The sequence below is a fragment of the Paroedura picta genome, chromosome 10 (genome assembly GCF_049243985.1).
Source record: "Paroedura picta isolate Pp20150507F chromosome 10, Ppicta_v3.0, whole genome shotgun sequence".
Classification (NCBI taxonomy): Eukaryota; Metazoa; Chordata; class Lepidosauria; order Squamata; family Gekkonidae; genus Paroedura; species Paroedura picta.
This window is the reverse complement of record NC_135378.1, coordinates 8757723-8772195: the sequence shown is the minus strand read 5'-3', so window position 1 is coordinate 8772195 and position 14473 is coordinate 8757723. Positions and strand designations below refer to the sequence as shown.

The following is a 14473-nucleotide window of genomic DNA, read 5'->3' as shown; positions in this document are numbered from 1 at the left end:
AGCGGAACTGGTCTACCTGGGAGAAGGAGGCGTTTGCGATTAAGTTCGCCCTCACCGAATGGCGGCATTGGCTGGAGGAAACAGAGGAGCCGTTTGAGGTCTGGACAGATCACAAGAATCTGGAGGCGCTCCGGCAACCGCGATCCCTGAACGCCAAGCAGATGAGGTGGGCGGAGTTCTTTTCGCGGTACAATTTCAAGCTTGGTCACATCCCCGGCAAAGAGAATTTCCTCGCGGACGCCCTCTCCCGTCTGCCGCATTATGGGGAGGGGTACGCTCCCTGCACCAGGTCCGTGTTTGGTGAGGAGCAGCTGGGACGGGGGGTCGTCACTAGGCGTCGGGCCAGGGAGGAATGGGAGCCCGACCCGGCGACCGCCCCGCTCCGAGACCGCCTAGTGGCAGCCTACGGGACAGACGAGGAGCTGGCTGAGCTCCGGGACTCTTTGATTTTGGACTCCGGTCTCTGGCGGAGGGGGGAGGCTGTCTACGTCCCGGAAGGGCTACGACGGGAAGCCCTCAGCCTCTGCCACGATGCTAAGACCGCCGGGCACTTCGGTTTCGTAAAATCCTGGAAGTTGGCCCGGCGGCGGTTTTGGTGGCCCAGTCTGCGGCGGGACACAAAAGCTTACGTCAGTGGTTGTCCTGTCTGCCTGACCTGCAAGCCGGGGGTTGGCAAGCCGAAAGGTCTGCTGCACCCGCTCGAGGTCCCGACCCGGCCGTGGTCAGTGATCTCCATGGACTTTATAACAGACTTGCCTCCCAGCAAGGGGAAAACGGTGATCTGGGTGGTGGTAGATCTATTTTCCAAACAGGCCCATTTCATTCCTTGCGCCAGTGTCCCCAGTGCTTCACAGTTGGCTCGGATGTTCCTGGATCACGTGTTCCGACTGCACGGGCTGCCGGACAAGGTGATTTCCGATCGGGGCTCACAATTCGTGTCCCGGTTTTGGCAAGCTTTCCTGCGCCTGTTAGACATCGAGCAAGGGCTGAGCTCCGCTTACCACCCCCAGACGGACGGGCAGACCGAGCGGGTTAATCAAGTACTGGAGCAGTACTTGCGGTGTTTCGGTTCCTATCATCAAGACACCTGGGTGCCCCTGCTCCCCCTGGCCGAGTTCGCGTACAACAACGCAGACCACAGCAGCACGGAGATGTCGCCTTTTGCCGTCGTCTACGGGACAGACCTGAGACACTTCCCGGAGCTTGGAGAGGTCCCCGCCCGGGAATCGGCCGACCTTCGCGAGTGGGGGAAGCGTGCCGGGAGCTGCTGGAAGTCGCTGCAGGAGCAGCTCCACAAAGTCAAGGCAGCGCAGAAAGAGGACGCCGACCGGAAGAGACGACCAGCTGAGGAGATCCGACCGGGGGATCGAGTTTACCTTTCCACCCGGAACCTACGGTTGAATTTGCCCAGCAAGAAGCTAGGCCCTCGGTTTTTGGGGCCTTTCGAGGTCTTGGCCCCGATCAACGAAGTTTCGGTCAAGCTCAAGCTCCCCAAGAACCTCCGGCACATCCATCCCGTCTTTCACGTGAGCCTTCTAAAAAAAACTCCGGACGGTGACGTTTGGCACCCCGTGTTTTCCCCGCCAGCGCCCGAGGTCCTGCCGGGGGGGGAGCACCACGAGGTGGCGGATATCCTGGACTCTAGACTCCACAGGGGGAAGTTGCAGTACCTCGTGGAATGGAAGGACTTCGCTTTGGGGGACCGGGAATGGGTCTGGGCAGCGGACGTCCTTGCGCCCCGACTCACTGAACGTTTCCACAAGCGGTATCCTGGCCGTCCCGGGGGGTTGGAGAATGGACCTTTGGGGGGGCAGAATGTCGTGGTTCGGTCCTTGGTGGCTTGGGAACGGGACCGAACCCCGCCATCAGAGGCGCCCGCGATCACGGAGGTAGGGCATGGTGATCATAGGCAAGCCGGCAGCTGGGCGCCCCACCCGATCGTTGAGGTGGCAATGGCCGCTAAAGAACCTCAATGTCCCCCTCCACCTTTTGACAAGGGCCCGGAGATGGCCCTTTGTTCCAGGAAAATGGGCCATCAGGAACCCCGGAAAACCTCGCATATGTGCATGAGTCATGATTGTATCAGCATGTTCCCTCCGCAAGTACTGGGTGGGGCAATACAGCCAAAGGAGGTGGGTTTTGTATAAAAGGGAGCTTCCACCTGGAGTTCGGTGGAAGCTCTTACTCCATACCAGCGGACTCCACGTTGCTGAAATAAAGCTTGTTCCTGTTGTATCGTTCACCCGGCCTGGCGTGACGTTTTCTTCAAAGGGGCACCCTGTTTTTTCAGTTAGCAAGCGGGTTCCCGACACCAGAAGCCCCTGCCAGCGAATGCTGGCAGGGGGCTCCTGGGAATTGTAGTCCATGGACATCTGGAGGGCCGCAGTTTGACTACCCCTGCTCTGGGGTTTCTTGGTGGCCCTGGAAGGGCTTCCGGAATGGCTGGGTGTTAATTTTTAAAATATATATATTTAATTTGTTAGACATTTATTAGCTGATATGACCATATATGGTCATAACCTCCCCCCCCCTCGTTCCCAGAATGGCCGATGAGCCTGGAGGGGCCCTGGGGGGGGGCATGTACACGGCTATGCTGTCCAACCATATTCTGCATGATTACACCACTTCTGAAGAACGTTTCAAGGGTTTCTCACCCATTAAAAAAGTTGAGAAAGGTTCCTCCACGGGGACCCTGGGGTATGCAGAACAACATTATTGTTACCTTGAGGGGCTTTTCCCACTGCCCTTTCCCTCACCTTATTAATAAGGCTTATTTATGGGATCGTGGCACCTGGGAGCTTGCCCTTTTCTTTGATACTTTTCTCACACCTGTGGTCATTCTTTCCCTTAATTAAGTCCTCCCTACTTCAGCCATCTCCCTTAATTACTGGGGCATCAGATACCTGGACATTCTTGCTAACTAATCCTTTCATTTTATTTCAAATTTGGCCTCTGTACGCGTTTTCTGGAAGTGACCCTCAAAAACTTTGGTGGAGATTCTGCTGTTACTCTCTTGCTCAGACGCCTCATATAATCAGTTGATTTCCCCCTCCAGAATTCAGCAGGCAGGTCTATTTGCTTCAGCTTAATGGGAAAATGAGTTAACCATGTTCTGAAATCTTCCCAGCTGAAATCCAAGCGCTTAATTTTGGCTGGCTCAGAGGTCCTGTGGCTGGGTAGGAAGGGACCAGTGGACAAAGTATGTCTACCTAGCCTGGATGGCGTGCAACTTACTGTTGCACAGACTACCAGGAATCCAGGGGTGACACCTGATGCCTTCCTCTCTAGTTCACTCAGCCCCAGTCATTCATGCAACAGACACCTCTAGACTGGACTTCTGTAACTCGCTCTTCATGGGCCTTCCTTTATACTTTCTACCAGAGTCCTCACTTTGGAGGGCTCACACACACCTTGTGCTCAGGCAGCTGCATTGGCTCTCAGTAGAATAACAAATTAGGTTCAAGATGCTGGCTTTGACCTTTAATTTGTGGTCTGGACCCGGCATACCTGAGGAATCACTTCTCTAAATATGTTCCCCAAAGAGTGTTGCGCTCAGTCAGTTCCAGCACGCTAGTGGTCCCTGGCCCACAAGAGGTGCGGCTGGCCTTCTCGCTTCTGGCTCCTGCCTGGTGGAATGAGCTTCCAGGCCCTGTCAGAACCTACCCAGTTCTGCATGGCCTGCAAAATGGAGCTCTTCCACTAGCCATATGGTTGAGGCCAGGCCGCCAGGAACATCTAAAAACACCCCTCCCCCCAACCCTCTCCCTTGTAGCATCTAGACCAGGGGTAGTCCAACTGTGGCCCTCCAGATGTCCATGGACTACAATTCCCATGAGCCACTGCCAGCATTCGCTGGCAGGGGCTCATGGCAGTTGTAGTCCATGGACATCTGGAGGGCCACAGTTTGACTACCCCTGATGGCAATCAACATGGGGGGGGCAATGTGGGAGAGGCCTGGAGGTGCAGGATACGGACGTAGTGTTAGAATTTAATAGTTTTTAACAATGTTGTTTTAATGTGATGCACACCACCCCAAGATGACTGGGCGAGAGGGGCAGTCATATATCTGATTATAAATATAAATAAATAAATTTATAATTCAATAATTTAAGCCCCCATTCATTAATTTAAGCACCTATTGCCAGCTAAATCAGTGTCACATTACACCATCCTTGGCAAATGGTGTTCCCAATATGTGAAACATGCACATGTTTTAATGCACTTCAGATATACAGCTAATATTTTGTAGATGTGTATGACCATTTTTCCCCCCTTCTTCTAATTCAGCATAATGGGCAAAATGAAATCACATCAGAGGCATGATCCAGTCTGAGTGCCGAAATCCCACAGACTTTAATCAAGTCTCAGTGAAACCTGTGGAGCTGGTCTGGATCATGCCCTAATTTTCTTTTAAAGAAAAACACAGAAACTTTTACAGGTTCTCCCACTATATAAATATTTTAGTTGAAGATAACCTTGGTATGTATTAAACCAAAGTGGTAATGGACACAGATGGTAGGAGGGGTCTATGACCGTTTATGCACTGGAGGTTTCATGCCGTGCTGCCGGCTAGAGTTTTAGTTGTGGCAGGTTGCCCCACCTGTTCCTGCACCCACATGGGGGAGCATTTGGCTTGGTGTACCTCATCCGCCCCCGATTTGTATTCCTGTGCAGGAGCTGGGGCAGTGAAGTTCCCAGTGCATAAACGGTCTATGAGCTGCTCATGTTCTTCTTTGAGTTCTTACTGACATCATATTCTGTTATCAGGGAAGCAAGCACCATCACTCACAGGCTTCCCGGCCTCATGGTGTCATCAGAAGCTCAATCCTAGGAAGATCTTTGCAGAAGAACAACAGTAAGCTCAATACAGCAGACCCAACATGCTACCTTCAGCAGCTAGGAAAATCCTGGTTCAAATCCTCTCTTGTATACAACAGGGAGGTTACTGAACCCATGTCTCATGTACTGCATGGCAGAAGATTAACAAATGATTTAGAAGCCTTAAAAGAATGTCAAGCACAATGAACAGAGCATTGCCTTGACGGTACATTTAGATCCATTTAGAAAATCTGTACAAAGCTTCAGCTTCTCTTACAGATCAACTGGATTTGAGTCAGTTGTCCTTCAGGGACCAACACGACTGTTGGGAAATGAACTTTCCAGTGTAAAAGCTTCTTTTTTTCGGATACAAGTAGAAATGAAAATCCCTGAGTCTTTCTCTCCCAGTCTCCCAGTGGGAGGGGAGGTACAGAGAAACTAGTTGGGATGCCCAGGTATTTATTATGCAAAATGGAATCAGCTGGATTAGAAAACAGGAGAAATGCTGAGGGGCAGAAAATTTGCATCTGTCCTAAGATGCTAATCTTCCTGCCCTCCCTTGGTCTTTTGCACTCCGCAGTTTTGTGCTGCAATTGAGTTTGTTTGCTTGTATGGTCTTGTGGCCACTTTGAGAACAGGGCCAGATCAAATTTTGGGGGGACGCTAAGCCTTCGTGCCTACCTTTACCTTGTTTGAGCCTCTGTAACAGGTCTCTGGCCTTGGGACATTAACCAAAAGGACCAGTGTGGGGCTGTCAACCAGCTCTCCCCTTCAGATGGCGAGGGAACTGTGCAGCAACTTGCACCCATGTGGAACCTCAGGGCTTGCCATCCTGTGCTGCACCTGCAAGCAGGAGAGCTTGGGGGGAGGGGGGGATTACTGCCGCTGGGTGACAGGCAGGTCACCTGATGCTGGATCCATAACCTATGCTGCACCAAGGCTCCTTGGATTGTGTTCAATAGAAACTGTCACCCATTTCTTCTCTGGCCATGTGTCCTCTTCACCCTTGCTCCCTCCCCTGCCCCTAGAACTGCACAAGGATCCAGCCACACAATGTGGCACCCAACCAGCATCTCATCGGAACAGCACTCTCCACTGCCCCGTGTGCCACTGCTGCACCATGAAACGGGAGTGACACTAGTGGCCTATGATTATACACACGCCCCTTGAAATGAGACGCTTGTGCCTGCAATGCCATAGGGTGGCAAGACTGCCCTCTTGAAGGACTGGAAAGGCTGTCAGGAGGGAGGAAGGGAGTGGCAAGAATGGGGCGATATTATATGAAGTACCAGCTGGGTATTAAGGGGAAAGGTTAGTTCAGCAATGATATCAGCTGCCTAGGGAGCTCCCCCTGACTGTCAGTCTTCAAGCAGCATCTAACAAACACTCATCAGGGATTAGGCTGGCCCCGCATTGAGCAAGGGGTCAGATTAGATGGCCTATGGGGCCCCTTCCAGCCTTATGATTCTAGTTGCTGGCCAGCATCACGCTGAAATTGCACCCCGCTCCCGGAGATCCTTGCTCACATCATAACCGCTGTGAAGCACAGATAGTCAGACTGCCTGTTGACCAGACCGGGCCACTTAAACAGAGCCATCCTCTACAGTTCAGGAGGAGGCATTTCCTGCATTCTGCAGGGGGGTTGACTAGATGACCTTGGAGGTCCCTTCCAACTCTAGGATTCCAACTCTAGGCTAGGGGATAAAAATAAAGGATAACATTGTGAAAGCTGGCTTGTGAGAACAGGAGCTCTAGAAGAACAGATCCTCTCCCAGATATAGCAAAGAGAACAATGTGGGAAAATTGCTCACCTCTCCCAATCACGTGACAGTTTTGGAGAGAAACCTCCAATCTGGATTGATCGGGGGAGTGCTCTTTGCGGTGAGAGAACTCTAGAAGCTTGTAAGAATTTCTCCACAGCAGGGCTGCAGGACTGCACAGAAGCTACGAAGACTGGATTTCAGTCAGGCTTTTGACTAAGTCCCCCATGATGTTCTGAAGGGTAAGCAGGAGGACTGCAGACTGGATAGGGACCTAGTTAGAAAATCGTACCCAAAGAGTAGTTGTCAATTGTGTTTCATCAGATTGGAGTTGAGCAGGGGGTGCCACAGGGCTCAGGACCAAGTCTAGTACTTTTCAACATTTTTATCAATGATCTGGATGAGGTGGTGGAGGGACTACTATTGGCAGATGACACCAAATTGGGAGGAGTAGTGAACACCCCAGAAGATAGAGATAAGAGTTCAATGAGAACAGAACATGCAGTGAAAGGGGGCAAATGAGAACACAATGCAACTCAATAAGGAAAAGTGCAGAGTTCTACATCTGGATCACAAAAGGTAGCTTGGTGTAGTGGTTAGGAGAGCTGACTTCTAATCTGGTGAGCTGGGTTAGATTTTGCGCTGCTCTGCATGCAGCCCACTTGCCACAGCACTGTTCTGACCGAGCAGGAATCTCAGGGCTCTCTCAGCCTCACCTCCCTCACAGGGGGTCTGCTGTGGGGAGAGGAAAGGGAAGGCAAATGTAAGCCGCTTTGAGCCTCCTTCAGGTAGAGAAAAGAGGGATATAAGAACCAACTCTTCTTCTAGATATCAGGAAAACATTTGTTCACAATCAGAGTAGTTCAGCAGTGGAATGGGCTGCCTAAGGAGGTGGTGAGCTCCCCCTCACTGGTGGTCTCTAAGCAGCAGTTGGACAGATAATTATCATTGGTGCTGTAGGCTGATCCTGCATTGAGCAGGGAGCAGGACTAGGTGGCCTGTGTGGCCCCTTCTAACACTATGATTCTGTGATTCCAAAGGCTCTTCCTTGCTTTGGCACAGTGCATATAAGGAACAGTAGGCAAGAACACAAAGGGAAGTATTGCACTCAGAGGTGGAGGATAAGCCTCATCCCAGCCCTGGCATTTGGGAGCTCTTTACTAGTAGGGGACTCTGTGATGGGGGCGGGGGGGGGGAGGGGGGAAGCAAACTTTTCTTGTTCTTCCCAGACATTCAGCAACTTACCAGTTGACAGTTTAAATGAGGTCTGAAATACTGCTCTGTCAGCAAAGTGCAAAATTCTCATCAGCTCCCTGATAAGGGGAATGAACCCCAAAGAGTTTCCCAACGGCATCTTCAGATATGGCCTGGGAAGCCATTGCTTCCAACAAAACAAAAAGCACAGAAGGCAACAAATATACCAGGGAGCTGTAGGTCCCTACTGATGTGCAAGAACTTTGGGGGGAAATTAAAGCTAAAAGCTTAATTGTATGATTGCAAGTGTACATTTTGTTTCAGTATGCAAATCACACATTGCCCAAAGCAGCCACACCACACAGTAAAACCAATTATTATTGATGGCTTTAAATAAATCAGCTGGCAACAGCCACAAGCTCAGGAGGATCACCTGTGATTGCTCTATTTCCGCTCTGTTTAATTTGACGTCAAGGATGTCGGCAGCAATTCTTTGAAAACACAGGAAGACCTTTTTTAAAAAAAGAAAAGGCTTAAGTGATTAGAAACAGACATCCTGAAGTTACTTCAAATACAGTAAACATTTCCTGAACTATAAACAGTGAGATTTGGGGGGGGGGGGGGGGGGATATCACCTGTGCAAAAAAAAAAATCTCTGAAGGACTCCATTGGTAAATTTCATGCCAGTAAGCACAGCAGTATTTTACAACAGGGCTGGGCACCTTGGCCCCCGCCAACACCCTTTCTGGAGCTCACCAAGTGTTTTTAGAAAGGAGGTCGAGTTTCTGCCCTGGAAGGCTTCTGATTGGCTGAGCAGATTTTTCAAAATGTTGCTTTGGCATCCCCAGTGTGCCTGGAGTCAGCTGGGGCAGATATGTGTCGCTGGCTCTGCCCCCGAAGCAGCCGTTTTGTGGCATCTGTTTTGTGGCGGCACTCATCACTCTGCGTCAAAACTCCAATGGTGCCCCACAGGGTCAACCAGGGATGTGCGCTTCGGCTTGGCCACCTCGGCCATCACCGAAGCCACTGGCGCTGGCCTTCTATGCGCCGCCTCAGGCTTCGGTGATCGCCGAGGGGGCCAAGCCGAAGTGCATATCCCTAGTCCAAACAGTTGGGGACCCCTGTTCTAAAGCAACTGAATTACAAGGTGGAAAAAGGGCTAATGTTCTGGACTTCCAATGGGACTCTAAAGAAATAAATGCAGAAGATACTCTTGCATACAACGATAACCAGCATGATGCATGCAGCAGAATGGCTCTTTAAAGGCATGCCCAAAACCCCTACAGAGTTTTTGAAAAGCATCATGTTAAACACCTGTGAGCTCGCAAAAGCATTGCCCATAGTTTAGTTTCTTTTCACTCCGCTCTGGGGATTGGTGCGGTAAGTGTAAAGAGCGCTTAACATTCTTCACATTGACTTACAGAGTCACCTGTCTTGGCGGACACAAAATGGCTGCTGCAATGGTTTTCCTGACAGAAGCGATGGTGCCGATCAGCCTTGACCGTTCGCAGATGCTCCAAATCAACTGTGGAAAGTTTCACCGGAAAGAAAAACAACAAAATCAGAATCCAGTGGTATCTTTAAGATCAACAAAGATTTATTCAAGGCGTGAGCTTTCGAGTGCAAGCACTCTTCCTCAGACTATGAACTACCATCATAACAGTGGGAATATAAAGCAAAAGTTAATTCTGTTAAATTAGTAAACTGTGTCACAACATCCAAATTCAGCCATATGATAATTGTTTGCTAAAACAGCCGATCAATCCCCTTTAATTCGGTTGTAGATCACAAAACATAGGGAAGAAAAACAGCCTATTGTTGTTATTTCCTTAGATGCATTCGGACTTTCAGTTAAGTCATTAATTTTTTCTGGGAATAAATTCATTTTGTGTTAGAACATTCATTGACCTTTGAGCATGCTCACGTATTTTTAAACCACCTGTCCATCTCTTGGAGCCTAACCCAATGAAAATGGACCCTCCCTGCAATCACCATGGCTAAAAGACTGGTGTTACAACATTGGGAAAATAAAATTGTGATATTGTTACCCGCCACGAGCCACAAGGGAGTGGCGGGATATAAATATAAATATAAATATAAATATAAATATAAATATAAATATAAATATAAATATAAATATAAATATAAATATAATAATAATAATAATAATAATAATAATAATAATAATAATAATAATAATAATAATAATAATAGCAGCAGCCCCCCTCTGGTACTGAGGACCTTAGGACTATATCAGCAGACTCATCACCACAACTGTCATATTTTATCTTATCTTTAAGTATATCTTTCGTAAAAATCTTAATTAGTTGCTGGATTTTAATTGTCCCCCTTGTTCTTTTTTAATAATAATAATAAACTTTATTGTTCTTCCCCACAAGAAGAAGATTCTCATATGCCGCTTTTCCCTACCCGAAGGAGGCTCAAAGCAGCTTACAGTCGCCTTCCCATTCCTCTCCCCACAACAGACACCCTGTGGGGTGGGTGAGGCTGAGAGAGCCCTGATATTCCTGCTTGGTCAGAACAGCTTTATCAGTGCCGTGGCGAGCCCAAGGTCACCCAGCTGGTAGCATGTGGGGGAGCGCAGAATCGAACCTGGCATGCCAGATTAGAAGTCCGCACTCCTAACCACTACACCAAACTGGCTCAGGCCAAGTAACATCAGTCATAAAACATACAAATTCTAAAACAATAATTTATAATAAAACAGTCCCAACTAAACTCCTTTTATTAATTATACCTCAGCTTTGCAATTGTCTTGAATTTATTTTATTTATTGCATTGCATATTTTGAACTTGCGATGACCTATGACCTACTGCAATAAAATTTACTATTACTACTATAACGTATATACTTATATATGTTTTCCTGACAGACAAGCAGACAGACAGAAATATGTATCTAAGGAAATTTCCTTAGACACATTTTAAACATAAAATATCGAGCAGCTGGTACATTTCTTTGCACAGTCATCTGTACGATCACAGAGACAAGATTGCCCCAGAGACAAGTTCTCTAACAGCAGGCAAGAAATTGGCACTCTCATCCTTCCTGCTAAGAGTAAGCTTTGTCAAGAGGAGAGGTTAACATCCCAACTTCAGAATCCTCTATTTAGCTTCTTCAAAGAAGCAAAAAGAGAGGATCCAGCAGTAGAGCAGGTTAGGCAACAACAGAGATGACCACTAAAGAAGGTCCAGTTACAGGTAAGTGACCTGTCTGTTTTTGTGCTTTCTGCAGTTCCGCATAAGGTTACCCAAATAAGAAACGGATGTACTTGGACATTCTGGCCACAGAACTGAACCTCTTGTGGTGCAGGGTGGTAAGGCAGCAGACATGCTGTCTGAAGCTCTGACCATGAGGCTGAGAGTTCGATCCCCAGCAACCAGCTCAAGGTTGACTCAGCCTTCCATCCTTCCGAGGTCGGTAAAATGAGTACCCAGCTTGCTGGGGGGTAAACGGTAATGACTGGGGAAGGCACTGGCAAACCACCCCGTATTGAGTCTGCCAAGAAAACGCTAGAGGGCGTCACCCCAAGGGTCAGACATGACTCACTGCTTGCACAGGGGATACCTTTACCTTTACTGGCCACAGAGGCCAAAAGATTCATATTCCTGTACACAGCCACTGAGGTGGAAGAGGAAAATTGGGGGGGGGGGATTGTCTGAGCTGCTGCTCAATGTATACCTGGTGAAACAGGTGGATCAAAGAGTCCACTTGGTCTTACATAAAAAGCTGCTCATTCAAACTGGTGTCTTGGTGAAGAGATAAGCAAATGATCTCTGGGCTTCATTCCAGTCCTGATCAGATCCACAAAAGTACTTATTTCCATCATCTCTCCAAAAACTACAGAACATTGGTTGCCATCAGTCAAGGAATGAAGCCAGCCCCTCACATCACAGCCACAAAGAGGGCTTGTCTAATCTGTGTAGCATTGCAAATATTGTCTCTGACAAAGGGGGAGATCAACTGCTTTGAGATCAACTGCTGCTTGCAAGGTGGCCTAGTCATAGCAACTGGCTCCTATAGCAACCGGAGCATCCTGATCTTTCATGAACCAACACAAGTATCTCTGTTGATGTCAGTGCAGTGAATACACATACACGCAAGATGTTGCCTAATACTGAATCACTCTGGATTCAACAAAGCCAGCATTGTGTCTACTCAAACTGCCAGAGGATCTCCAGCGTCTCAGGTGGGGTTGGCCGCTTCGGAGTCCGAAGCGGCCGTTCGTGGCCAAAGCGGCCATTTGTGGCCAAAGCAGCCAATGCCGCGGGCGCGAACGGCCGCTTCAGACGCCAAAGCGGCCAACCCTAGTCTCAGGATCTGGATGTCAGAATGTAGGCAGTGGTCATCACCCTAGGTAGGTTGATCAGAGCAGATTGAAGGACCTGCACGTTTCAGGTGACTAATTAGAATTGGAATACTTTTGCTTTTTCTTCTATTGTCTTTCTTGCCGAGGTACTGATACAATAGATTCCGTGTAGTACTGGCTGGATTTGAACCAATTCAGGATACGGGCACAGACGTGAGTGCCTGTGATTCTACTGCATGACTGGAAATGCAAAGTGGGGGCATGGAAGCTTATAACAAAACCTAGTGCCAAGAGCTGACACCAAGTTATGCAAGGCCAGCTCAAAACAACCCAAGCAGCCTGTCTTCCTGTCTCGCCTGAGCTGGGCCTAAGGCATCACCACCAGATTGCAGCAGATCACCAGCACAAAGAACCACTTTGGTTGCTTGAATGAGGATCCAGCACTGTGGCCACAGTCCCAAAACAGGATTGACAGAAGGAACTGAGCCACAGTAATCATCATCAATCACTTTTCCCCAGAGCTGTGAGCAGGTGAGAAATATGGTTCCTGGCACATAAGCCACAGGTGTGGCAAAGATGGCAGCTGGAGCAGTCAAACATGCAGACTCCTCCCAAAATTAAATTGGCCTAGCCCACAAAAAGTTGCCAATTTTTTTTAATGGCCAAAATCAAGCAAAAAAATGACAAGTTAAACACCAATCAAGTTTAACTACAACCCCCCCCCAAAGCAATCTAACACACCAGAAATTGAAGCAAAGCAACGACTCCAGACCCAGATTACACAAAGAAACTGAGACGTAAGAAACAGAATCCTAATAGAAAAAATCCAAAATGAATAATGAACAAAGAGGAAGGTGAGCCCTCCACAAAACCCATTCCCACCATCCACGGACAGCCTCCATCACATCCCACCTCACGCTAAGCCATCAGGAGCTGTGCTAGACAGCCACTCCCACTGGGCCCAGGCTGCCGGGCGCCACGCCAGACCACCACCATCACCGTGCCCAGGCCATCAGGAGCCATGTCAAGCCACTGATATCACCACACCCAGGCCGTAGGGAGCGGCGCCAGACTACCACCGCCAACACGCAACAGACCACCATGCCCAATCCATCAGAAGCTGCTAACACTGTGCCCGTGCCACTCTCGGGCCGCCCAGCCCCACCATCAACGCAGCTCCCGCCGGGCCGCCAGGCCCCACCAATGCCACAGAGAGACCCCACAGCCTTCTGGATCCCGCTGCTACTGCGTCCCACCACCCAACCCCGCCATCGCCGCAGAGAAACGCCACAGCCTGCCAGGCCCTGCTGCTGCTACATTAGGCCTACAATCGCCATGGAGACACAGGAGGCACCGCTTCCTGTCAGCCCCCGTTGCTGCTGTCCCGCTCCCAAGCGGCGGCCCTGCCATCGCCGTGGGGAGGCAAGAGGTGCCGTGCCCTGTTGGTCCCCGCTGCTGCTACCCACTTCCCCTGAAAGCCGCACAGCCACGGAGAGGCGCCACGGACTGTCAGCCCCTGCTGCTGCTGCTACCCCTTTTTCTCTGGGAGGCCCCCCAAGGCGTCTGGGAGGCCCCCCAAGATATCTCTTTGGAGGAGGTATCTTAACCAAAATCAATCTATTGGTCCACAGCAGAGGTGAAGTCTGTGGAAGGGTACACACTTCTCTCTTCTGGTGAGAATCCGCCAAACTCAGGTAGATGTTCCATACACGTACATCTTTGATGCCTTTTAGAGGGACCACAAGTCCTACCTCTACAAGAGAATATTTAGAAGCTATTTGAAAAGAATGAGTCTAGAGAATTGCTGCTGCTAATCTGAAAGTTGTTGCTGTTTACAAGAATTGTAAACATTTGCCATTTTAAGTCATTTGAGCACAGAAAGATGGGATATTTTTTGTAGTTAAAGGAACTGAATTTCCCTCCATATGCAGTTGCTTATACAATGTCCTTTGGTCAAGCCAAATAAACTTTCTTCTGCTTGGTGATTAGTAGCACAGGCATAAATATCTGCTGTTTCACAAATGAGCATTTCAGAATGTGGTATTATAAAATCCAAATCAATGAATACCCAGTTTTCATTTTGGACCACTATATGCCCACCGGCTGTACAGAAAAGCTTTTACACACCACCACATTTCACTGGAAAGTCCAAACCTGTACAGCATAACATGGAACTCAAGGTTTGTATGGGCTTGACTGTGCACATTCCAGTCTCTTCAAATCTAACTCTAAAGTAACAGGAAGCGATAGTGAACAAATTCTCTTTTTATTGCATAAGGGTGTTGATTCAATGCTGTCAAATTTAAAAGGCAAACACATTCACAAGGCTTTAAGGACAACCAATCTCTTTATGCCAATATGAGGGGGGAC

At 48.9% G+C, this 14473-nt stretch overlaps 1 protein-coding gene across 4 annotated transcripts in view; it reads right to left on the bottom strand.

Moving 5' to 3' along the window:
- Positions 1-14473, bottom strand: part of LOC143819112 (ras-related protein Rab-28-like) — a 92542-nt gene that overhangs the window by 8595 nt on the left and 69474 nt on the right. For 3 of the 4 annotated variants that reach the window (XM_077300263.1, XM_077300262.1, XM_077300264.1), the window contains exons 5-6: positions 9194-9297; positions 8206-8283 (exon numbers count right to left, since the gene is read on the bottom strand). In XM_077300263.1, the coding sequence (XP_077156378.1) occupies positions 8206-8283; positions 9194-9297 (182 nt within the window). Of the gene's footprint in view, positions 1-3922; positions 7314-8205; positions 8284-9193; positions 9298-14473 lie in introns of those variants that run through there. The other variant, XM_077300261.1, reaches the window with a different exon arrangement.